Source organism: Scatophagus argus, chromosome 6 (assembly GCF_020382885.2).
Source record: "Scatophagus argus isolate fScaArg1 chromosome 6, fScaArg1.pri, whole genome shotgun sequence".
In the NCBI taxonomy this organism is placed as follows: domain Eukaryota; kingdom Metazoa; phylum Chordata; class Actinopteri; family Scatophagidae; genus Scatophagus; species Scatophagus argus.
This window is the reverse complement of record NC_058498.1, coordinates 14,872,303-14,898,296: the sequence shown is the minus strand read 5'-3', so window position 1 is coordinate 14,898,296 and position 25,994 is coordinate 14,872,303. Positions and strand designations below refer to the sequence as shown.

Below are 25,994 nucleotides of genomic sequence, written 5' to 3'. Positions count from 1 at the left end.
GTGCACCACTACGGACGTGAGCTGATGTGAAAAGATGTTGGTTTGTGTTTAACAGGCTGCTATAGCGTAGCATGCCGTCATGGAGGCTACGACTTGTCATTCTGACGCTGTCCTCCGCTTCAACAGCACCTCTAGCTCACAACATGGGGTGTTGAGAGGAAAGTTCCTTTTTTTTGGACTTTTCGGCCAATCACTGCACGGAAAAGTGAATTGAGCCAATAGCAACGCTGAAAGAGCTGAACCCGGAAGTTAACACTTTGGTATGAACGAGAAAGCCGAATAGCTAGCTAAGTGTAGGGATAGCTTTATGTTACTCATAGTTTTGCGTGATGTTGAGTTTATCTACTTTATTAAACTGATATTTTACTACGGCCCTGACCGCTATGCTTCTGTTTTTTAAATAAAGGTGCATCTGCATTTCCCGGTGAGTCGTTATGAATTTATGCTAATTAGGTGGTTTTTTTTTTTTGTTTTGTTTTTTTGTTTTTTACAAACTATTTTATTAAACGTGAACTGCCTCTGTTATTTCCATATTAGACATGCAATACATACGAGCCACCAAACGAGGGCAGTAAAGACAAGGGAGAGGAAATTATGGAAATCAGTTATTCCTACAGTACAAGTCTGTGAGGCCCCCTTTCCTGCCCCCAAATTCACGAAAGACTCTAATTATATTCAGATTACATTCAGGGTTTTGACAGAGCATCCTTGCTGATGTGTGTCAGGTTGCACACGATGTCTGCAGCCACTGATCCTCTACAGCATGTTTGTGTATCTTTCAGATTCATAAATGATGCTGTTCAGCTGGGAAAGAGCAACAACTGAAAGCGTGAAGTTCAGAGAAAATGTCACATCCATATTTAGCCCTTCATAATGAGGTAGTCTTATTAATTCTCCAAATTATTCCACACCGCCTGGTTGTTTCTGTTTGATTCAATTAAATCTTAGGTTCCAAGGCGGTGGTGTTTGCTTTGCGTGAAAAACCACAATGACTTTATGCATGTCTTTCTGTCCCGCTTTCTGTCTGTCTCAAATGATCTCTCCCTGTGAGAGAGCCTGATTTTCCATTTCTGTTTTCCTCTCCCCTGTGCTCCACATGTGTCTGCTCTTGCAGAGTGTGACAGCTTGCCTGTCTCTGGCTTTCCATCTCTTGCTCAACATATCCCGCATAGTTCTGACTGTCAGCTCGGTCAGGTTGGAAACAGAAATTAAATGTATGCTATGGTCCTGGGTTTGGGGGTGGGGGTGGGGTGGGCGGGGGACTGAGCCGATTGAAGATGCAGATGAAAAAGGGGAATGTATAGCTGACAGCAGGGGCAGAAAAGGAAGATTACTGGTGCATTCAAAGTTGCAACAAGCAATATAAGTGCAAAGTTAGGAAAGAATGGCAGAGAGAGGGCAGGGGGAGGATGATGGGGCATACAGAAAGATTAAAGGTACTGAATCTCTGAAGAAATAAAAGAGGAGGATCCTAACTTGTGTGAAGAAGTTATTATCTAACCGCTAACAACATTCCTATATGTGCAAGCAATTGTATCAACATCCTATGTTGTGTAAGCAAGATATGTATCATTTTGTTGACTTGCACCAAGACAAAGACATTAAACAGGTTCTCAACCCTGGCAAACTTCTTTTCCACAGAAACTAATTTAACAGGACTTTATATCAGGGATGCCTTAAGCTGATACTGAATATCGATTTACTCTCTTTCCTGTTAACTCGCAATGTTTTGTTTTTACTAAGTTACTTGTTCATAAAACCAATTTCAATTGTGATTTAAGTTATCATGTTTGTTTGCACTGGTTTGTGACTTAATTGTGATTTAATTTTCAGCTGCTGCATTATTATCATTGTTTGGAAAATAAATAACAATTTGGCAGATCTCCATCTAGGTATGAATTTGTTCTACAGTGTTTTACAAAGTTGGGAAAGCAATGTGTAAGTAAAGCTTGATGCTGACCTACACATACACTGCGTGATTCCACGAAGTGAGAAATAACAGCTTATTATTTAAACAGATCAGTACTTTGTAGGCATATATCTAAATTTGTGGTATGAGAAAAAGAGGGTCCATGCATCCATACTTTACTGGCTGATGTCATGAAATTGATCCTGCCTTCAAGTCTACAGCTTCACCTTTACGACTGATTTAAACTGGACTGTAGGGACTTGTAAAATGCTATCAATGACACACACTCAGCGACTTAAGATTTCCCTCACAAACTATTTGGAACTTGTTTATGCTCCTATTGAAGCCCCTTTAGGACTGAAGCCGGTGCTTGGTGAACAGGAGCAGACGGACTGTCCAGACAAGACGATGCGAGGGTCTTGATGGTTGTGGTGTTACTGGTGGGGGTGGATTCAAGTTCAATGACATCATCCAGCCTCCCGCCCCCAGGGAGAAAGTGAGCTCATAAGTGTCATAAAAAAAGGAGGCATTTACGGTCTTTTAACAGACTTAGATGGCCTTATCCACTGTAGCACACAATCCAATTTACCAGCTTGGACCTTGGGTAATGGGACATCTGTGAGAGGATGAAACGCGCTTAGAGAGAGCAGAAGGAGTGAAACAAAAGAAACGAATCACACACTCAACAAAATGCCTTATTTTTCAATCAGAATGTACAGGCTCCAGTGCTTCCATCATCTTGTTTTTATGATAAGGAGTGTTTTTGTGTCTGCACGTCTGTCTAAACTCTACTACATCACTGTTGCCCAGAGGATGATGGGATTCCTCTATTCCACCAAACCTTTTGATGAAGAACCAGATAACAGTTTTGTTCACCCCTCAGGCTTTTGAAGACAGACTGTGTTCGAGGGAAAACTGCAAAAAATAATTTCAAAAACCTTCAGTGGAGCTAAAAATTCTCCAGTGATGTCATGCGTATAAATAATGCACATCTTTGGAGCGCAGTCGTGTGAGCCGATTTTCTTATTCCCCTCCAGTTTCTGTTCATTTCTTTTCCCCATGCATTTGTTGTGATTTTGACAGAGGATGTACCTCTTGTTGCAGCCGGTAAGATGTGCAGATATTTCAGTGAATGAACGGTCGGCTGACTGCGAAAGGGAACAGGAGGATATTCCACTGGGAGCGAAGCACCTCCCCTTTAATCGCTCCGCTGAGTTTGTCTCGGCGCTGTAGCCGCTCTCTTCACTCGCACGTCTGCTGTCAGTCGTTAGAGGAAGTCTTGGCGGATTTCGGAGCTCCTGTTTTGTTCCATTAAAGCTGCTCTTTTTTTTCTCGTGCTTTCGTGGAGTAAAAAGCGCCAGGAGTGGAAGGTTTTGTCACTTCTCTGTGTCGTTTTGCTGTGATTCGACATGAAGAAACGCGAACTAAAGCATCCGAAGCTGCTGAAGGATTGAATAGGCTTGGTAAGTGAGTGTGCCTTCGCCGTGCAGCGCGAACTGCTATTTAAATCCACTTCTTTGGTGACTGTTTTCAGTAGAAGTTCAAGAAAAAAAATAAAATGAGCTTATTTTTTTTTCTGTTTCGTTCACGGGTTTCCTTGTCAGTGTGTGCCCAAACTAAACGCGTTGTGTTTCATGTTGGTTCAAACACGAATGGGAATTAAATAGGATATTTAAATTTAATGCAACTTTGATTTCTCCTTGATTTGATAGTCGCCTTCGGTCTCTTGGCGTCTTCTCGTTTTTCATCAGCATGTTAACGTCCAACTTTATAGCAGGGGTGTGAAATGTAATTGCAGCCTGTGGGCAAAGTCCAGATGCCGGGTGATATTGCTCCCTGCGTAAAATTAAAGCAAAGTGCGTCGAGCCCAGCTGTTGGTGTAGTTTAATGTTACTCATATGCATGTAAACGCACGCTGATTGTGGAGCTGTGATCAGGAGAGAAAGTTGTCCAGCACAAACATTGTAAGAGGATCAGTAACGTGCATTAGTATTGTTTTGCGACGATAAAAATACATGTTTAATCTTTCGATTGTCTTGTCAGGATCAGGAACACGCACAAACACAAAGCACGAATCCAGTCCAGAGCTGACTCAATCTAATCAGTAATAAGGCCATGCAGTAACTCTCTTGTTTGTCCCTGTTTGTCCCCCCTGCAGCTTCCTCCTCTTCACTCCACCGCACTCTGGCACGTTTGGAAGCAGAGCTGCGATGGCCAAGTGGCTGAAGGACTACCTGAGCTTTGGCAGCAGAAAGGTGCCTCCACAGCCTCCCACACCAGACTACACAGAGAGCGAGATCCTTAAAGCCTACCGGCTTCAGAGGGACCTGGACTTTGAAGACCCCTATGAGGACTCTGAAAACAGGTCCAGGGGTGAGTCTGGGACTTCTGACCCCGCCACACCTGTGTACGGGTCTCCCATGAAGTCATCCAGTGTGGACATGAAATCACCCAAACACAGACTGATCAAAGTGGACTCCCAGGAGCTGGGTCGCACCAAAATTCTTCTGAGTGCCATCTCTTTAGAGGACCAGCACGAGCCTGTAAGAGTCTGAGTTTCTCACCATGTGTTTGTAGGTGTTTGCAGGCGACAACAAATTCAGTTTTTTATGTGTTTCCCATCTTGTGAAATGGAGGAGGAAAGCGAGAGGGAGGGCTGAAGGGAAGGCAAGTAAGTGGTGGAGGATAAAAACACTCCCCCACTTCTCTCTCATCCCATTTCCATCACCGTGACGGCTTTATTGATCAGACTCCATCAGCAAGTCACTGGTAATGTGTGTCGCAAATATGCATTGTTTACATAAATCACATTACACCCCATGCGCCACATAAATTCCCTATCCTAGATGGAAGAAATTATTATTGATGGTTTGAGCGGACCGTTGAGTTGGAGAGAGGGTCACAGTCCCTTGAGTTTATGTCCCTCCATAAATAATAAATGAGGTTTGGTTTTGCAAGCTGAGAGAGACCCCTGCATGAGCACATGTTAGGGGCCATATACAGTACACCATACGGAGATATGCCAAGGGCCACAGGGGGGTATAATTTATACTGTAGTGCTGTTTGTGTCATCAGGGCTGTAGTGCTTTCCTAGCTGTGTGCTGTGCGTGTAGTGCTGTAGGAAACATGGCACAGCTACTGCAAAGGGGAAAAAAAAGGCAAACAGATGTTGAGAGAGAACAACCGGAGCTGAAGCAAAGGTTTTACAAGGAGATGGTCTTCGCATTAATTCAGCTCACATATGCTGAGTAGCTTGAAGAGTATTTCAGGGTTTTCATCGCTGCAGTTAAATCCATGACTCGGCTCACGGAAAACGCTACAAGTGCGAAAGTCTTGAAGTGGATTGAAGTAATAGTCTTAACTCAAGTCGATAGCTGCCCCCCTCTACCCCACTCTCCTCCTGCTCTCATTAATTTCCCAGGGTATGTGGGAACAGCCGCACTCTAATTAACATAGCAGATTCCTGCGCATCGATAGGTAACCTGTTATAGAATCAACACGGGATTAGGATGTGATTTTGTGAGGGCGTGTGCATGTTGAGCAGGAATTTGGGAAGTGAGACTTGCTACAGCAATTTCCTTTGTCAGAGAGAGATAGGAAGAGAGCGCTTTGCCAAAGGGTGTATGTGTCTGAAGCTACGTGAGTGCATGCGTGTTTCTGTTCGTGTTTGTGTGTGTGTCTGTGACCATATGGCTGCCTTTGTAGCTGTCAGTGTGCCAGCTGACCACTGTTTTCCTCCTGTGCTTGTATGAAGGAACAAATGGTCCCAACCAACCAACCTTCTCCCTCTTTACTCTGTGCTCTCCTTTCCTGCACCAAAAAAAAGCAAAAAAAGTAAAACCATCATCTTCAGACCAGATGATCTGTGGCAGCATTGTGCATGGCTTCAAAGTAGCAACAGCATTGTTCCCTACTAAATATACACAGTTTTGATGTGTTACTGTGATGTTGCACACTAAATTAGTGTCTCAATGATATTCCAAAGGTGTTTTGTCTTCAACTAAACACATATTTAATGTGCCATTCACTGAGGATCTGATTGTTTGTTAAAAGTGTCGCGTTGCTCACTCCATCAAAGGTCTTGATGAGCTATTGTCTGAGTAACACTGACTCATTTTTAGCATTTAATACAGGCTGAATTCTCCTGATCACCAGAAAACATTTGAGTCCTGGGATGCTTTAATACAAGTATTTCATTGAAAAGTGTGCTGTGGAGATTTTACAAAATGCTGACCTGACACGAGTGGATGAAAGTCAAACTCATTATAGCCTGTGATGGAATATCAACTGTTTTTGCGCACGTACCTGCAAGACAAAAACATTTTAAAATTGATTTGTATCTGTAATATAAAAGAAAAATGTTTTTCCCGAAGGTTGCAACTTAATGTTCTGTAACAGATTCCCTTTTTCTTCATGAATATGTGTGTGTTTTCTCCTTCAGGTGGTGCCGTCTGCTCCACTGGCAGGCGACACAGATTATTCGGACCCTTTTGATATGCGCTTGGACAACAGGCCAGAACCAGATCTCGGACCTGTACCATGCGAGAATAACGGCTACATGGAACCCTATGAGGCCCAGCGGGTTATAACAGGTCAGCGGACTTGTATTTCTTATCATCAGCCAGCATCGTATCAGTGTAACAGTGCTTCAGTGCACCACATTGTTACATTTTCATCTCCACATACAGCAAACATCCGCACAGATTTGTCTTCACCACGAATAGTTAAATTCATACGTCTCACCTCACATACAAATCACATTCATGTGTTTTATTGTGTCTAAGATGCATCAAATCCTACTATGGTATGAAGTAATGTCATCATGGATCAACCATGTGTCAGCAATTTATTTGATGAACAACTTTAATAGGATCAACAGCCTTACCATTCTTTATGACTGATCTTTTTCTTTATAGTGGAGTATTTCTGCCTTTCCAGAGTGATTTAATCTTATTTCCATATTTTCCACTTCTTTGTTCTAAAAACACTGCCGCTAAAGGCAGCAGTGCTCAGTAATCCCAGTGTAATGACTCTGTTTGTTAGTAGACAGCTCTGCTGTCTAGCGCTGTAACTGTCCACTTCAGTGTCTCCAATCTCAGCCTCATGAAATGTCTCTCTCTCTTTTTTAAAGAGATGTCTATAGTATCCAGTCTCCGACCCTCCCTCCTCCCTTGTGATTTTCTCCCACATCATCTAGCTCACATCTATCGTTTTCCATTTGTCTGCCCTCCTGTGACATCTCTGTCTGCCCCTTTCCCCCCACTCTCTTCCTGCTCTGTCCCAGTCGTTTAGTGTAAAAGCCTGCCCCTCCTCTCTCTCTCTCTCTCTCTCTCTCACTCTCTCTCTCTCTCCATTTTTCCATCTCTCTTCATCTTGAGGGTTCTCCCCGGCCCTGAGGGGAATCTGTTTCTCTCTGTAATCTGTTCTTTAGCAAATTTTATGTCCTGTCCTCTCTCCGTTGTCACTTGTGCTACCTTTTTTGTGGTCAAAGGAAGTTTGTAATATGGGACTTCAAGTGAATGGAGAATCCTTTCCTTTGCCCAGCTGAAAAATGTTCAAAAAAGCCTTTTCTTTCCACAGTGGGATAAAGGTATTGGAGAGATTAGATTTGCAGCAGTGATAGCAAAGCGTTGTCACAGCTCCTACACTGATTTTGAATTGCTCCTGTCACTTCAGGGCTGTGTTGTCTGCCTGCTTTTGTCTGTGTGCCTCTTATTCTGTGGTTGCTCATTAAAAAACATAGAAGAGCAGCAAAGAGACAGATGTAAGATAGGAATAATGATGATTATCTCTCACAAATACTGTGACACCTGCGTGCTTTTTTTAGACTGTACATCTAAGGAAAATACGGCGTCAGTGTTTATAGTTTAAAAGACTGGTTTCTGTTTTTCCACTCCTACATCTGTATCTGTATGTCTAAACACACTCCGCTCCTTTTTGTCGTCATTCCCCTCAGTCTTCAGTCACTGTCACCTTTCTGTCAAATTGCTATTTTCTTGCTCCCCCTGCTTGCATTTTCCACCATCATGTTTCCTGTGAATTTCTCATTTTATTTCCTATGTGCCTGTTTTTATCTCATCACCTTCATCTTCTCCATCTCCAGGCTGCCGCTGACACTGCGGGTTCCCAGTGCAGGTAGAGCAGCATTCAGCCCTGCTGTGCTTCTGTCTCAATGACTTAACATCAAACATTGACAGCCCTCCACCCCCACCCCCCGGCCTTCTCTCCTGCTACCCGCCTCCTCCCCTTGTTTCCTCACTGCTTCCTTTTCCTCTTCCTTCTCCTCCTGCTCTCTGGGCTGCCAGCTCCACTTTCCCTCCTCCTTCGCCTTGCTCCTCCTTTCTCTCCATTTCCCCTCCACCCTCTTGTTCATAACCTCAGGGCCTTTCCCCAGGGCCTCCATTTGGTCGCCATGGTGACTAAAGGGCTGCCCAATAACAGCGTCTTGTCGTGTGAAGGTTAAAGTTTTTCTCTGCCTTCCACCAGCAAACCCTTCCATTTAGTCCTGTTCCTTTCTCACGTGAGCGCACCTCCTTTGCGGGGCTGCTGGCTATTGACACAAAAGATGCCTACCCCTTCATTTTTTCCCTCATTTTCTCTTCTTCTGTACCACCTGTTTTTCGTAAAGGGTACATTTTTGAGGTCAGGATATCAAAGCGCCATTGCTGATTGCTGCTACTGCAACTTAGAGGCTCATATTGATGCTTTTGGAAATCAAATTTCATCCTCTGGCATGCTTTGGTAATCTTAGAGCCTTTTATCTCATGACCATATTTGATGCCACATAACAGTTGCAGGTGCTGAGAAACATTTATTGGTTGAAACCCACTGAGAAAGTGATGAAAATGTTAACAAGGGAACATGGATGCTGTTGTGAGCCATGCTAGATTGCTGCTGGGATTCAGGATGGACAGGAGAAGGGGGGCTGGGTTTGTCTACAGTGTTGCTACTCAGCATCCAGCCCAAGGCCTCGTTAAGCCTCCCTATATGAGATTTTGAGCCCACAGCAAGCTGTGCAAACATAATTTGTCCCTCTCCCCTAATTCTAGTCATGTCAGCGCTCAACAGGCAATTTGATTGAACACTGTTGTGTTTAGGGGAACCTCACTGCTCCTGGCAAATATTACAGTTTAAATGTGACACATCCAAGAAAAAAAGTTCATGTGCATATGAATATGGGCCATTGTGCATGTGCATTCACAGAGCTGCAGCGTGGCCCGGGAGGAGGACGACTGCGTCCTGGCGTGCAGCTCTATGACACCCCCTACGAAGACGAGCGAGGCCAGCGCCTGGGTGTGTTGTATGGAGAACCTCAGGAGGAGGGCAAGGAGAGCAGCAGATTGCCTCAGGATGATGAGAGACCAGCTGATGAGTATGACCAACCCTGGGAGTGGAAAAAAGATCACATCTCCAAAGCATTTGCAGGTAATCACGTAAGCTGTACAATATACTGTATGATTGATGAGGTCTTCCTCGGCGACCTCGTCCTGTTTGGTTTAATACTCCATCAATTGGATTGTCACTGGCCTTTGTTTATAATTTTCAAGCTGAAAAAAACCCTCCAGAAAACTCAAGTCAAGGTTTAGTCAGTGTAGCTGCATGCTTCATTTTGTTCATGTTTAAAATAACTATTATACCTATATGTCCATGGGTTTTAAGGAGCAGTGAACCACATCATTGTCTAAACCTCTCCTTATACTTGCCAGATCTTATCTATAAATTGAGGTTGTGATATTTTGGTTGGCAGTGCAGGAGGAGAAGCATTTTAACTGAACACCCAGTTCAAAGTCCAAATATTTGCAAACATCCATTGCATAGAGTGTATTTGAGTGAAAGAATGAATCCCGACCTTGTATTGCACATACTATTGTAGCCCCTGGATGTCAAGCAAAAACCACGACATACCTCAAAAAATATACCTTTTTTATTAGAAAGAAATCTTTCAGTAGAATTAGTGAAAAGGGTTAAGATCAGGCTCAAAGGGGGCTGTTTTTAAAGGTCAAAGCCCTCCCAGGAGCACATGGAGAGCCCTGCTGCTGATACGACATGGTGAAATACTCATCTAACTGTACTGACCTTTTATGTAGTGTCTGCTCTAAAGCATTTTTTGCAGGATATGGAGAGTGCTGTGACCTTCACTGTCTCAGCTCAAATGACACACATCTCTCTCTTTAGCTTACTACATTTAAACACTTTCTGGTGACTATTGATTTTCTTTCTTTCTTCTCTCTCACACCACAGCTCCACCAATCTCTGAGAGGAACATTAGACTTGACAGAGACATCTTGTTAGTGTATGAATGTGAGCGATACAGTAGACATCATAAAGAGGAGGTTAGCAGAAGAACAAACAGAGAGCAAGGTTCATTTTCTTTCATAATCGTCTCATTATCTTTTAAAAAATAATGGGCATAGAGCAGGATTGTTATTTTCCAAAGTTGCTCTGACATTGCATGTCACATCCACTCCCATTATATTTCATCTACTGAGCATAATTGGAGGGAGAGAGTAAAGTAGAAGTAAGAGGAAAAGAGAAACAGAACAGGATTGATAGGTCATTTAGCAGTGGATCAGTGTAAGGCATGCCAGGCCAAGTCCACTTAATTGAGCTGCATCTCCAAGTCACCAAGGTCAAGGTGATGGGATGATAAATCAACCTTGCCTCGTATGCACTCCCTCCATTCCCGCTCTCCTTCTCTCATCCCGTCCTGTGGGCCTCCTCCCCCTTTTCTCAGTTAATTACATGCCTACATGTGCGTGACTGATCCGGTGCTAATAAGAGAGTCATGGTCAGCGCACCACACGAGCACACACGCACACACACAGATATATCCATTAACACCGTGTTCATGCTCAAATCACATTAACCGAAGAAGCAGCAAAGAGACACCGTAACTTATTTGAGAGTGGAGATTTCAAAAGGAAGTGCATGACAGTTGATTTAGGAGCCGGTATCACCTCTCACCTACTTATCACCTATTCCTGCTGTCGTTTTCTTTCCCCTGTTTGTGCCACATGCTGTACGCACTCCTGCAGAGGAGCAGCAACATTACTGAACACAGTGGAGGAAAACGCTTGTTCGGCTTGAGTCGTCTGACCCCTTGTTTTTTCCATTTGGAGTCAGCACTCTGAGCTGGCGTGCTGTCTGTCTGAGCAGACCAAAGCACTGAAGTGTAAACACACAAACAGTATTTTCCATTCTCACATTTAATCCGTATTCCCAGACCCACTCGGCGTTGCTAAGCATGGCCCACATGTGAGGGAAGGGAGAGACGTTGGGGGACGAGGATGGAGCAGAAAATGAGAGAGATGGCAGAGATGGGAATTGAAAAGGAGGTATGAAAGAGAGACATTGACAGAGAGAGAGAGAGAGAGAGAGAACATGGACGGAGAGGCTCTAGAGAAAGCTAGCTGGAGAGAAATGGGAAAGGGACTTCCAAGGTTATGATATGTTTTGTGGCAGCTCAATGGATGTTTGTGGAGCCCCGGTGCTTCAGAGGGGAGGGGCGTTGAGGAGAATTAATGGTCGGGGACTGTGGCGAGGTGAGGCAAAGGGAGAGGAGGGGGAGTCAGGGCCATTGTGGCAGGGTGCAATCAGTCATCTGCTAACACAGGCACACTCTCTCACACATATATACACCAACAGTGACAGGGCTGCCCCCGCAGCCCTCCCTCCCTGCAGATGTGACACACTCACACAGATAACCCACTACAGGGGGCAAAGGGGGGCTTCGTAATCTGCCAGCAGCCCCTCATCATCACTGTCACACAGGCGCATACACAAGCATACACACATGTGGATTCTACACTAGTTTTTCCAGCACTGATTATCAGACACCTCATTCAAGGGTGAGAGGAGGTTGAGTGCATGTTGGCACAAATGAGTGTGTGGGTGTGCGTGGTGGTGGTGGGGTGGTAGGTAGTTTTGCTGTTGCATATTGTGTGTGGATTTGTGTTTCATTCATGCAAGCGCTTCTGATCAGAATCTCTCTAATTATGATTTTCACAGCTCCATGCTTAAATGTAATCAGCGAGGTGAATATCTCATTTTGTGGCTAATTTTCAAATAGTATTAAAAATAAGCTTGCCTTCAATGCTTTTTATTTATTTTCCCTTGAAAATGGAGTCCTCTTCAGCCAGCTGTGTGAGGGCGAGCCTAACAGTGCCTGAGGGGTCGGACGTGACAGGCCCCTTTCAGTCCGGTGGGTTTTAATTACAGAGATAGAAAGCTGTCACCGGTCAACACCATCCAGTTCAAATTACAGCAGTCATTAATTTCTGGAAGTCAATAGAGAGTCCAGCAATGAGGCCCTGCAGCCATTCAGCACCAATTAGTGCTGAATGAAAGGCACAATGTTATTACCTCTCTGATGGCCACACCTAATGAACCGATGGATGGGTGTTTCAGGTGTTTCATATTTTTAAGTTTTATAGATCAGTACGGGAGCTTTGAGCCTTTTGTTGCAAATGATGGTCTTCCAAAGGTGGAGGAGTGGGCACATGATGAGAGAGCCGCCAATCAACTTAAAATCTGGATGAGGGACGTTGAATGAATAACATTGCCACCCCTAGCAATTACTATTATGGTGCCATTGAGCAAAGCACTTACCCTCCACTTGTTCCAGTGCAGCTGCTCATTAGGCAGCAGCAATAGACACGGCGCAGCGCAGGGAAGCTCCTGAACATGAGAGTGTGTGAGCCATGAAAGCAAGAGGATGGTGGAAAAGAGAAAGGGTTTTTTGTTTTAGATTTTTTTTTTAGCTATTCACATAAACTCTGCAGCACAAAAGGACTTTGAAGTCGTTTCTCTTTTGATCCTATTGTTTTCACTTCCTGTTGCAGTATATTTGATATACGTTATTGCTGTATTCCAGTTGGTTGTTGCAGAAAATGTAAATTCAATTCATGTTAATTAGAGATAAATGCACAAGTTGTCTTGAATTGTCTCTGCTGCTTTCAGCCTTGCTAGTGGGTATAGAGATGCCAGTGTCAATTGGTCAGTCAATCCAGACTGAAAAATCTCAGCAACTATAGAGTGGATTGATTCAGTTTTGGACAGACATTCATGTTCTCCAGAGGATTCATCGTAATGACCTCTAAATTTTCATTCAGTGCTGCCATGAGGTTGATTGGTCTGGGCCCTTCTATTGGAGGCGCTGTGGCTTAGTTGGTTAAAGCGCCTGTCTAGTAAACAGGAGATCCTGGGTTCGAATCCCAGCGGTGCCTTTTTGGGGGCAGTTGTGGATCAGCGGTTAGGGTGTCGGACCCGTAACCGGTGGATCGCTGGTTCGATTCCCCGTACCGGTGCTGAGGTACCCTTGAGCAAGGTACCTAACCTCCACTGCTCCCCGGGTGCTGCACGCGGTCACCCACTGCCACTGGGTTTGCTGTGTGTGTGCACGTCACTTGGGTGGGTTAAATGCAGAGCACGAATTTCGTTGGAGTGAGTTCCCTCCAATGACAAAATATGTCACTTTCATCTATCTTTCATCTTTCACAACTATTGGATAGGTTATCATGAAATTTGGAACAGACATTAATTCCTGAATTTCCCTCAGGATCAGTAAAGTATCTATCTATCCATCCATCAATCCATCCGTCCATCCATCCATCCATCCATCCATCTCATGTCATGTCCCTCTTCCCTGAGTTATGCTTCAGTGATCTTTTCACTGCAAGTTTTAATTCGTGCAACACTTTGGTTTATGACCAAATATCAATACCTGACATTCCCATCAGTCTGGGTTGTATTTTGTGTTTTAGAGCCAAATGTTAGCATGCTAAACCAAGACGGCGACATGTTAAACACAGGTTTAACATGTTCAGCATGTTAATATTGTCCTTCTGTCCTTCTGTTGTCAGCATGCTGAGTTTGCGCTGCCGTTCCTCAGTAGTCTCACAGAGCTGCTGGCATGGCTGTGGAAATTAAAAAATTCCCAAGAAATACAAAAGATTTTTTGAAAGTCATCCAATGCGATTGGTTGCTTTATCCATTCTTGTGTAAATAGCACTCTTAGCTGTATGTTGAAGGGTGCATTATAGTGTCGATGCATAAAGAAGCAAAAGTTCAGCTCAGCAAAGCTTGTAAAGGCACCTTGACAGATAGCTGGCATGTATTGTGTGTTTTTGTCTGGATACATGTGCTCTGACACGACAGTTTCCTGAGTTATTCTGAATGTGTGTGTGCCTCAGGAGACTGAAAATATATCTTTGTGTGTGTGAATGAAAAAAAAAGCAAATTATATTTCCATTTCTGGTGTGATGCTGCTCTCTGTTGCCCTGGAGGCATTTGACCAGGCTCTTCATCAATTTGCTGGCACAGTGGAAGGACTCTTGTCACTCTCTCTCTTTTACACTTGCCTCCTTTTTCTCTCTCTCTCTCAGTCACATTTCCTCTCTTCCTTCCCTCTCCACATCGTTCACTGCTTTTCTTCTCCTTCAATGTGAACCCTCACTGACATTAATGAAAAGGCATGTCCTTCGTGATTCCCTCTTGCCGACCGAGACGGGGGCGGAGAGATGATGGAAGTAGAGCAGGGCAAGAGTGGAGAGGAACAAGGGAATATGGAAAAAGAGATAATGCCCCACTTACAGGAAGATAGGTGAAAAAGGAGGGGTGAGAGAATGGATGGATGTTCAATACAGAGTGAAGATGGTAAAAAGGCACAGGGGAATGAATGTAATAAATGTCTGGAATATACATAGACAAGACTGTCAGCGTGTGATGCTTATAAGATTAAAATCAAAATGGCATGGATCCATACAAGAAAGAGAAACTTGTGTGAATGCATTTTTTTCCCTTCACTGGCATAAGGTGTTAATTGTTTGTCCTTATGGTTGCCATTTTGCCCAGCAGAAGGTCTTTGTGTGCAGAGAGACAATGGGACGCCAGAGCTGTTTGAAAAACAGATGTCTTCATTAATGGCCTAATGAAGCTGTCCTATTGTCTTTGCTTGCTCCTCCTGTATTACGAGGCTACAGAAAACAGCTGGTGTGCTTGAGAAGTCAGTTATCCGTCACTCATGTCAGTGTGTCCTGTGTGCAGCACAGAGAGCAAAGCCGTCACTCCCTCCCTATCGGATAATTTTTAATAATTGTTAGCAGGTACTTGGCGCCAGGCGGGGATTTTGGCAGACCACAAATGACTGAATTGCTGTCACCTGTTTCATCAGTAGGGTTAACACGGGGGACGCAAAATTGATGAAAAACACACTCATTTGTTTCAGTATATGTAATGAATACTGTGCGGTAGATTTTAATCACGAATAGCGCTGACGGGAGTTGGGCCTTTGTCCGTAACCCATTAGTGTGTCTCATTGTCTTGTGCTGGAGAACAAAGCGGAGCACTAACAGCCCTCTGTGTTTGACAGATCCACAGGTTCCCGTTAGAAGTGAATGGAAGCCAGATGTTCCCTGCTAGTGAATGAGTGGCATGGTGGGATTGTGTGTGTTAGCTTGATATTCAGCCCTTTGTTCTCGCAGTGAAGAGCTCAGGCAAGGTTCGTGTGTGTGTTTATGCGTATGTTCAGCCAAAGGAGAGAGCTGCAAAACGTCGGATTTCAAAGAGGTTACGTCAAATCCAAGTCTGTGGTCTTAATGCACATATTTATGAAAAAGGATTTGTTGATATAGCTTTGATGTATTTTGACAGACAGACATCCTGTGGCATAAAGTAATGGCATTTCAGTACTGTAAATTAACTAGCAGGGCATTTATTTATCGGCTGTCTCTGCTCTCTCTCTCTCTCTCTCTCTCTCTGTTTGTGTGTGTGTGTACTGGTCACAACATAAGCTACAGACACAAAAATCCTTTGTGTTATTTTTTCAATGACTTAGAGTACAAATCAGTCCTTGTTTAGTGATGTTCTTTTGATAATTGAGAAGAAGTAAAGCTCGGTCCCGGACTTCATCTACTGGTTTGCGTTTTACTCATCAGGGAGTGATGTGCTGCTTAGATGCTGGATTAATATGCTTATTAATCCTTATTTCAAGTCTGTTGTGAGCTGATCAAGATAAAGGAAATGGATGAAACTACTCAAGTGCATTTTTTTAAAATGTGCACGTGCGATATAAAAACCTTTGGCAATTTTTTTTTACATTTACTTTTAGATTCAACAATACTAAATTAAATGACGTGTTAAGAGGGACAACCGGCACCCAGACTGTAAAGAGAGAAGTCTCGGTGGAATTTTCTCCTGTCTGTGTAACACCACTACCTGAGCTAATCTCTCCCTCAGATGGCTGAGCACATTTCTGATCTGCAATAAATTCTCTGTCTCCATTATCTCTTTCTCTCTCTCTCTCTATTCTTTTCTGTTACCCTCCACTTGTTTTTTTGTGCTTCTCATTTACACCCCTCTCTCTTTCCATGTGTCACTGTCAGTTTTGCTTGAGAATTAAAGGTGTGAAATGTGGTGTGGTGGTGAGTAGACAGACAGCGGCATGTGGCAGTTGTGGTGTTTCGGGGTGTGTTTGTGTGTGTGTGTGTGTGTGCGTGCGTGTGTGCAGACCTGTGTGCATGTCTCCTGTTGAGGGGTGCCAGGCCACACTTTAATCCTGGCTTCAGCGGAGGTGCGGCCCGCTCCAGATGGGGCCATTGTACTGCACCATGCATCAATAATTCACAGAGAGCCAGAGAAAGTGGCGGAGTGTGTCTGCCTGCTCAATAATTAAACCGGAGAGGGTGAGAGGCATGTATGTACAGCCTGGGTCTCTCTCCAAACGCCCATTCAAATGGCCTTTGATGTCGCAGGCCTGGGGGGGTCTTTGGATTTGTCGGCTCATTAAGACGTCATCCCTCTTTTCCTTTTATTTGTTTTGTAATCCGCTTTCGCTGTGAGCAGGAGCTGAATGTACGGTGTGAAAGCGGAAAATCGCATAATGTGTGTGTGTGAGTGTGAGGCTGGAATAAAGACTGTTACAGTAGATGGCTGCCTGCCATGTAGATAATAAGCTATTTTCAGTTGTGTCTCACAGTACACCTTCTGCCGCTCTCCTGCTGCAGGTAGGACAGTGAATGGAGCATTATTCTGCTCCCACGCTCCTCAGTTCCTCTGTCGCTCTGTGGGCTGCAGCGCGCATGAAGTCACGTTTTATTTTCATTGCTGCGACGAGACAATTTCTTAAAGTGGATTCGTTCAGATGACTATAAATAATGCAGCCTCTGACTTGTCCTGTCCTCTCTGTTTCAGCTTCTTTCTTCTCTACAATCTTATTGCACTTGATAAAAGACTGTAAATACGCAATCTCAAGCACTAAGACCGAGTTTTTCCTCAAGTGTGATGAAGCGAGGAGGCAGATTATATTACTTCTCTTCATGACAGGAGGTGTAGTTAACTTTCACAACACCACAAGTCTCCTCACTCATTCTCAACTAGGCTTCCTTTTCTTGCACCTCTTCCACATCTCACTTCTCGCTCACTCTCACATTAAAATCTTGCACTTCATTTCCAGTCTCACTTGTTAATCATTGCCACTTTTCTCGCACATCTTCCTTTAGTTAACTTTGTTCCAACCCATCTGCTGTTTTCTCACGCTGTCGCTCCCTTTCTCTCTCTCCTCCTCCCTGCTCCCTTCCCCTCTATTAGAAATGAGGGAGTTGTCGGAGTTACCCTGGCCTGCCCCAGTGGGTCAGCTGGAGGAGGAGCCCCCCATCAGAGAGCAAGGTGACCTCCCACCCTGAGCAAAACCCCCAACCCCAGCCCCCCACCCGCACCCGCGGTCCTTTATCTTTTATGCAGTCACCCTGACCTTCATGACCCAGGTTGTTGTCCTACATCTGCTCTACCTCCAGCCTAAACCCCAAGCGGCCTGTAGCTGTTCCTGCCATTAGCAGCAGTGGAGTTGTCATCTTATTTGGGTTTAAAGCACCCTCCTCTTACCGTATTCAACTCAACCATGCATGAGAAGCTCTGTAAATTAGGATGTCTGCCTTATTCGTGTCAGGGTACTTAGTAGCGCTGTGGTACAGTTAATGTTTAATTACAAGTTTTGCAAATTGAATTGCAGCAAAATCACGCACAGAAAGGGTAAATAACACGTCAGCCTGTACATGCAATTTGCCCCAGAGCACAGTCAGTCTTCTCTCCATGAGGTAATCGCAGCATCATCTACTGCAAGACAAAGACTTGTACAATAGCCAGGCACGAAAGATGCCAACATCCTGTCTCTATCTGCCCTTGGGGTCTGATAAAAATGTTGATGGGGGTAATTTTGATGATGCTGATAGTTTTGCAGTCTGTCAGACTGGGACCTGCTGTCCCCTAGTTTGACCCATCTGTGAGAGGTCTCTCTCTGCTGCATGCAACGTTTTGCAATGGCCGGATGTCTGATGTTTACCCAAGTCTGGCTGTGAGATTTAATCCTTTTTGATCATAGCACAGTGTAAATACCGTGACTCACTTTTGCTGTTCCCCTTCTGCCAACAGTGCAGTTTGATGGCGCAGAGTGGGACCGGTCCTCGTCCCCCACAGAGAGGTTGCGTCCACCAGGACCAAGATCCAGCCCGCTAGCGGGAGGAGGGGTTAAGTTTCGAATGCCACAGGAAGGCCTCTCCATGGTGGGGGAGAGAGTGGACCCTACTCTGCCTTTGGAGAAGCAGGTGTATGTATGCATTCTTCTGCCAAACCCATCGGGGTCACATTAACACATTGCTGTGTGTCAGAGGGCAGGCCACATGCTTATGGTTTAATCAGTTAAGAGGTTTACGTGCTTCTGTATTCAGTGACTTTTGAACTTAAATGATGGAGTGTCTCCGTTGCCATAAATCTAATTACCTTGAATATAAAAGAGAATAAAGAAATCACCCTGCCCTTAGAATAAAAATAACATTAACAGTACTGGTCTGTATGACCACACCAGCTGATAACAAGTTGTACAATGTATACAATCATACATTGGCCAAGTGAGTAAGACTGAGTATTATTCTGATTTATGATGTTTGCATTAAGTAAACCTGGATGTTGCGATCATTTGTGCATGTAAATACAGATAGCATATCCTATTAATCTCTGTGGGTTGTAAATGTGTCCGCATGGCTGTCATGTATACACTTATCATAAACTGTAATAAAAGTTTTTTTGAAGAGAGACGGGCTGTACATCCCACAAATTAAGCCAAAAATCCCTTTTAGTACACCACTTTAATCTGTTAAAGGGCGTGGACACATTAAAACAAAATGGTTATGTGTTTCAGCTAAGCAGCACTCATCAGAGCTTATAGAACTGCGAAAGGTTAGAATGAGAACTAATTAAGTCAGAACATTAAAAACACACATTTACTTTGGTCTTGTAATTTCAGACATCATTGGTGTTATTTATGTGTTGTTTCTCTACACATAAAGGGCTGTTTTACTAATGAAATCTAAGCATGTGACGGCCCTTAAGCATACGTGCACACACACGCGACACACACGAATCACGGACAGTGTTCATTTGAGGTTGTTAAGTGATTATTATTCCCCATTACTCCCTGATGATCACTAATGAGGTTTCCTTCAGCTCAGCTTTAAACAGAGAAACAGCATCAACCTGTAGCGTTCAGTTCATACACCTGGACAAGTTGTGTTCAAGACCGTCTCCTCATTAAGACACAAATCATTCTGGCTGCATTGGTCCCAAATGATTTACTGACAATTTACTGCCATGACAACAGAGTCCGGTGAGAGGCCATTTGGAATTGCATGGTGCATGATTTTTTTATTTTTTTTAATCTTAAGATGTTTTGCTCTAATCATGAATTTTTGGAGTCTAGTCAATAAGTTTCTTTGCCAGTGTTGAAATCCAGAAAATAGAGAATATTCAGCATATTCAGAATATGTTGGAGTCACTCATAGTGTCACCACTTTTGTCTTATTGTTTGTGTATTCTGTCTATCAGATGGTACCATGGTTCACTTTCACGTTCAGAAGCAGAGTCGTTGTTAACGCTGTGTAAAGAGTGCAGCTACTTGGTGAGGAACAGTCAGACCAACCGCTCTGACTACTCCTTGTCTTTACGGTAAGACACACACACACACACACACACTGACCCGAACAAATGAAGCAAATGCTTCTGCGCCTTCAATATCATTTTCCAATAAACAACTTTGCAATTTAATTGCAGGCTTCTCTTTTTTCCTGCCATTTGAGTGTGCGTGAAGCCACCTGAGCTACCGATCTCATATCGCAGTCTCCACACCTCTCTGTCTGTCTCTCCCTCCTCTCTTTCCCTCCCTTCCTTCCACCATCACCCCCACTCAAGATCACTGCTGCACCGATTCCTCTCCTGATACTCATTTGCAGGGCACAATACTGCTTATCTGGTCAAATCTCTCCTTTGTAATTACTACCGTGATCCATCGTCCCGGCCGTTCACCGCTCTCCCATCATCCTTCTGTCCTCACCCCATCCTTGGCCCTTCTCCATGGCCTTCCTCTTTGGCCCCAGCAGGCTTTCTAAGTGGTAATCAGGCAGGTAGAGCACACTTCAGTGCGCACATCATCTTCCCCATAATCACTAATGAATATGAATTACCTTCTGTGGGCCACACAAGAAGGGAATCAGGGAGGGAAGTGGAGGATGGGGGTGCAGGAGTGTCACTGTGTTGTGCTGACATACAAACAAGCTCATGCATTACTCATTTACATGAGCAGAATGGGTTTGACACACACACACACACACACACACACACACACACACACACACACACACACATTTACTCAACCAACAAGGTCACTACTGCAGCTGGTTCCCCACTATAGTGGCTCATGTGGCTCATGTTGGGCTTCTGAAACTATAAAATCTATCAGGCTTACATGATTTTGGTTGTTTAGAAGATGGGACTGTTCTTCATTCAAGTTAACCAATCAAAGACAAACATGGCACAATCTGAAAGAGTTGAAGCTACTTAGATCTTTAATTGGTTTATAGGGAAACTTTGACTACTTTGACCTTTCTTACTTTCTACAGTTGTGCATGCTCACCATTTTCCTCTTCAATTAGGGATTGTTTTCAACTCTAAATTTTTAGAGTTTTATCGCATTGTTATTTATGGTGTATGAAATTGTCTACATGTTTTAAATGTGTGTTTTCATTGTCTCATACATAGAATCTGAATCTTTGTAGTCCACAGATGGCACTACTGTACCCTTGAGGGTAACCTTGTATCGCATGTTTTCATCAGGGCCATTTACTGGAATGTATAAACCCTTTAAGTGCTCTTGCTTCCTGTTTGTCTTGTATACCTAAAGAGGGTTTGTATGCCAAATATCCTGATTGAAATTGTCCTTTAATATCACTAGAAAGTGACATGTCTTTCATGTCTGTGCCCAAACTGAGAGAAGCGATGGATTAGTCTTCATCAGGGTGTTTTGACTGATGTAAAATGTAAGATACTGACACTTTCTGATGCCAAGATTTCAATATATCCTTCAGTAAGGATGACTTGCTGATATCAGCTACAGTTTGTACAATGACACATTTATTTTGACGTTCTTTAGAAAAACTGTACCACACCCACTGCAAGATTTCACAGTAATGTGGACAATGGGAGGAATGACGAAGGTTGTTTAATGAAGACAAAATGACGAGCCACTCCAAAGTACATCAGACAGACCTGCCAGATTTAAACCACCATGAATATTTATGAAACAGCATTGGTAGCTTCTAATGTGGCATGATATTCAAAAGTCCCCAAAACAAACAGGACTGGATGAAAGCAAGCTGACGTGACAAAGCATCAGTGCTCTGGAGGCCTGTGGGACGATCATAAACCGCCTGTTGTTTGGCTGTTTGTAGTCACAGTGAGTGTTTTTGGTGGCACTACTCTTCAAAATTTAATTTGGTTTACTAGAACAACAACAATTATGGTGACCAGCTTCAGCCCTTGTCTTTCCCTCTGCTTCTATAATTAGACTAGCTGTTTGGCTCTTAAAGGGGAAGTTCTGTCGTGGCTGCCTGACACTTAAAGGGAGGGAACAAATGTGGTTCTCTCAGCTGAACTGCTCTTACAGTCCAGTGTTCTTCTCTGCCACTCTGTCTGGGTTTGTCATTTCCCTCAGCGTGCTGTTACACTGCTCACTCATCCATCATAATGTCCCTTCTTACCTAATTTGTAACATGGTGTTAAATCTTGGTTAGAACCGTGTCTGTAAAGTGCAGGAAAAGACATGGACATAAATCCAGGCTGTCATTTCCACTGTGTCATTGCGTGACAAAATGCGGGGAAGGCTACATGGTTTTTTATGTGCTCCACATTTCATGTCATTCTTCTTCTCTTTCCTGCACTACTTTCTCACTGGATCTTTCCTGCTTTCTTTCTTCTTCTGTCTTCATCATTTGTCGATTCATTCCTCCTTCCTGTTGTTTCCTCACAGGAGCTGCCAGGGCTTCATGCACATGAAGTTCACCCAGTGTAAAGATGGCAAATATGTGCTGGGACAGAACAGCCCTCCTTTCGACACCATCCCAGAAGTCATCCACTTCTACACCACGCACAAGCTCCCGATTCGAGGTGCTGAGCATTTATCCCTGCTGTTCCCCGTGCTGGTGCAGACGCTCTGACTGACCCTGACTCTGACTCTGACACTGAGTTCATAAAACTTGAATGTTTGATGGAGTGCCACTTCTCTCTTCTTGCTGGACTGGACTGCTTTTGGTGATTCAACACATTAGGGGCTGATGCCCTCACCCATCACTGCTGTTTGTACCTGTGCCAAGTGTCTCTAACATCCAGAGCATCGATTCACATGAAATGCAATACATGAACTTTTGACCACTTTTGCTGTAACTCCTCTCATTTCCTTGCTGAACTAAACGGGCCAAGCTCGGGACATCTGAAGTTGCAGGGCTGAAGCTGGGAGAAAGTCTTTGTATTCTGAATGTACTGATGCCCCAGTTTACAAAAGACCTGCAAATGACTTTTATTTAATTACTGCTGTTTCACAAAAAACCCACCTCATTCACACTGGTCAAAAAAGGTATTGCTGTAGATGAAAACCATATATTTTGATGAATTTTCAGGTAATAAGTTAAATAGTACTGTGTAAAATGAGAAGCATTTTTCATCCTTTTGTAAATGTTGGAAAATTCACAAAAAGGTTTTTACCAACAGCAGTAACATTTCACATGCTTTTCTACAGCCACACCTGTTAATTTTGACACAGTCTTAGCACTGTGTGATGAGGATTTGCTTGGCATTTCTCCCTGTTACTTGTTGATTGTTCATTGTAAACAACAGAGAAGCTGCTGTGTTGTATTGGTACTTGTTGACCTGGCTGACCTGTATCTCTTGCCGGTTACCTGCATTGTATCTGGTAGACAATGCTGGGTTTGTGAAAAGCAACCTGTCACTGCTGTTATTGTCTTTTCACTGACATAAAGCTAAGCTTGAAGGCTGTGCTGGAGGCTACATCTGAAGCAAGGAGATGCTAATCAGGAAATGCTAGACACTCAAACTCTCAAACTTTGTCACTGTTGGCCACATTTTCACACTTCCTACATATTTTCATCTGGCCAAGTCATAACATGCTGGTTGGTGAGTTGTATTTGAGTTAAATGCTTGCCATCTGGAATGAGTTCCCATGTCTGCTGGCCGGTTGCGGCATCATGTGGCAAAAACTGATTTCAGAGGAGTGCCAACTTCTACTCATTTATGACCATTGGAAATGACAAATGGAAGAATTATTTAAATCCTTATTTCTTTTTCCAAAAGTCTATATTTACTGGGTTGTAACAATTGTTATTGTCGTGGGCATTTTCTGTCACTAGTAAAAGATGATGGGACCTGTAATTTACCTGCTGTGTTGAAGCATCTCACATGTATTCAAATTGTTTCTGAAAAGTGTTGATTCTATACATATAGATCTTTATGTCGCTCAGTGGATCCCATTCTGGGGTTTGGAACCCCCATGAGGGATTTGGAGATGAATCCTGGTAGGAAAAGCTAAATTCTTCTACACAAAGTCATATTTCACACTGTTCAGTGAATCACAGAGTCAACTGTTGTCTTTCTCTAAGCTAAATTTACACATTTGCAAATGGACCCATAGCACTCTCAAGCATGAGATGCGCATATGAGCAATGAACAAAAGGCTTGTAGGATTTTTATCCAGTTTCTGCGAGTCACTTTATCAAACGTAAACATTGTCCTGTATATGTGTGCGAAAAACTGCTTCTTAATGGATAATAAGGTGGTTTGAGCCTCATTTTCTGTCCTTGGACGCGACGAGGTGCCAGACTTGCAGTCTGTAGTTGCTGACACGTGATGCACATACAGAAAGTGATCTGAGTGAGAATCTGCTTGTGTGCTGACATATGGAAGCCAATTACATGAGTGCTTGACCTGTGGTTACAAAAACATAATGAATTGTGGTATTTCACAGTACATAGTGCAAAGCTACCTCAGAAAATATCCATTACACTACTTCTGTCTGACTTATGTTCATCTCTTATGTTCTGATCACGTTATTAAAGGGTCACCCACAGTGAACATTGTAGAACCACAACTATTTTAACTATATACCCTATATATTCCTTTGTTTGATTCAACAAGAAAACACTTTCAAAATATTCAGATTACAGAGCGTGGCAGATCAAATTTTATACAGTAGACTCATTTGCAACACAGAAAAAAAAAGAAAAAAAGGCACAAAGGACTTGGCAGGATTGCGTGCTTCACACACACACACACACACATTTGCTTTACTTCATCCATTAACAGCAGGGTTGGGAGGCAGAGGGTGAGGACTGGGGGTGAGGTGTGGCTGAGGGTGGGTGGGGGCCGAGGGGGGGCAGCCCTCATTATTTGGGCTGCGCCGCAGAGAAAAGCGCTGGGATTGCTTTCATTACTGAGCCAAATGAAATAGCAGAGGCTGATTACCCGCGTGACGGAGAGAGGAGACGAGCTGGATCACTCTCTGTTGGGAGAAAGAGTGAAGGAAGAAAAAAACGAGAAGCAGGGAAAAGGGGGGGGGGGGGGGGGGGGGGCGTTGCCTGGCTGTACTTCCTGAACAAGACTCAAAACAAGAGTGTGTGTGTGTGTGCGTGCATATGTGGGCGTTTGTGAGTGTAGGAGAGAGAGACGGTGCTGTGGAGGGGGACTGCTATAGTCCCATTTTTCAAACAAGGCTCCCTGGGGAGAAATATGAATAATAACGACAGTGCGGCATCTAAAAATCAAACAAATATCACATTCCTCTGGCTTTTGTGTTGCTCTTACCTCGTCTCAGCTTTTTCCTGTATTTTCTTGTTTTATTTTTCTCAGCAAATTTCTAGTAGACTGAAGCATGCCTAATATAAAGGTATGGATTATGAACACGTGTGTAGATTGGAAGAAATGGCCCAGCCCTTGCAGTATTTTAACAGAAATCTGGCATTTGTAAAATGTAAAATCTGTGTGTGTGTGTGCAGCTGTCATAGTCGAATCAGAATGTGTGTAATGTCAGACCTGGGAGGTGTCAACAATTATGCGGTGATGGCAGCTGTTAATCCATCAGACAGGCTTGGAGGAATGAACACCTGTGATCACCACAGAGCCAGAGAACAGACACGCACACACACACGCACACATACATGCACACACACACATGCACACGCACATGCATCAGTAGGTACGTACGTTGTCCACACAGGACATTCTGACATCTTGAAAGCACAGGTGTAAATAGTCAAATTAATGCTGGCTGAATTCCATTTAGCTGCTTGACTTTCAGGGTGCTGGTGTGTGCACTGTCACACTCTCATGGCATACTGGCACTTGACTAAAACAGTCATCGTTCATGTTATTACTAACTTTTTCTACTAAAACAAGTCAGAATGCTGTGAAAAGGTCTACTGACCTCTGTCCTTTAGGAACACAGACAAGTTAGTAAGTGATATCATCAAAAAAGTTAGCAAGTTATAAAATGCCATTCAAAAACCAGAATATTTCATCTTTAAAGACTAAGGTTGTAAAATATTTAAAGGGGGCTAATATGTTAAATCCTTCACTGACAAGATTAGGTTAAAGTGATAATGCAATTTGGCTTTGCACTTCCAGAAAGATTGGAAAGCAAAAGCAAGAGAAACACACACAGACAGACGCACAGACACATACACACACACCTCAGACT

At 43.6% G+C, this 25,994-nt stretch overlaps 1 protein-coding gene and 1 non-coding gene across 4 annotated transcripts; both read left to right on the top strand.

Moving 5' to 3' along the window:
• Positions 1–80: 80 nt before the first annotated feature.
• On the top strand, positions 81–24,373 carry shdb (Src homology 2 domain containing transforming protein D, b). 3 transcript variants are annotated; one of them, XM_046391043.1, is made up of 8 exons: positions 81–424; positions 4,068–4,452; positions 6,351–6,501; positions 9,113–9,334; positions 17,495–17,572; positions 18,335–18,509; positions 19,784–19,903; positions 22,260–24,373. In XM_046391043.1, exons 2-8 carry the CDS (start codon positions 4,120–4,122, stop codon positions 22,444–22,446), a joined length of 1,266 nt encoding a protein of 421 aa, XP_046246999.1. In that variant the 5' UTR covers positions 81–424; positions 4,068–4,119; the 3' UTR covers positions 22,447–24,373. The 3 variants fall into 3 exon arrangements, with proteins under 3 accessions (XP_046246999.1, XP_046246998.1, XP_046247000.1); XM_046391042.1 differs by lacking the exon at positions 81–424 and adding an exon at positions 3,124–3,372; XM_046391044.1 differs by lacking the exons at positions 81–424; positions 17,495–17,572 and adding an exon at positions 3,129–3,372.
• Positions 13,061–13,134, top strand: trnat-agu. The gene has a single exon. It is a non-coding gene; the product is annotated as a tRNA-Thr (tRNA).
• Positions 24,374–25,994: the final 1,621 nt, after the last annotated feature.

Coding starts and splice junctions, on each gene's coding strand:
- shdb (XM_046391043.1), top strand. CDS start 4,120: ATGGCCAAGTGGCTGAAGGACTACCTGAGCTTTGGCAGCAGAAAGGTG. Junction 6,502..9,112: donor GGCCCAGCGGGTTATAACAG/GTCAGCGGACTT, acceptor GTGCATTCACAG/AGCTGCAGCGTGGCCCGGGA. Junction 18,510..19,783: donor CTGCCTTTGGAGAAGCAGGT/GTATGTATGCAT, acceptor TCTGTCTATCAG/ATGGTACCATGGTTCACTTT.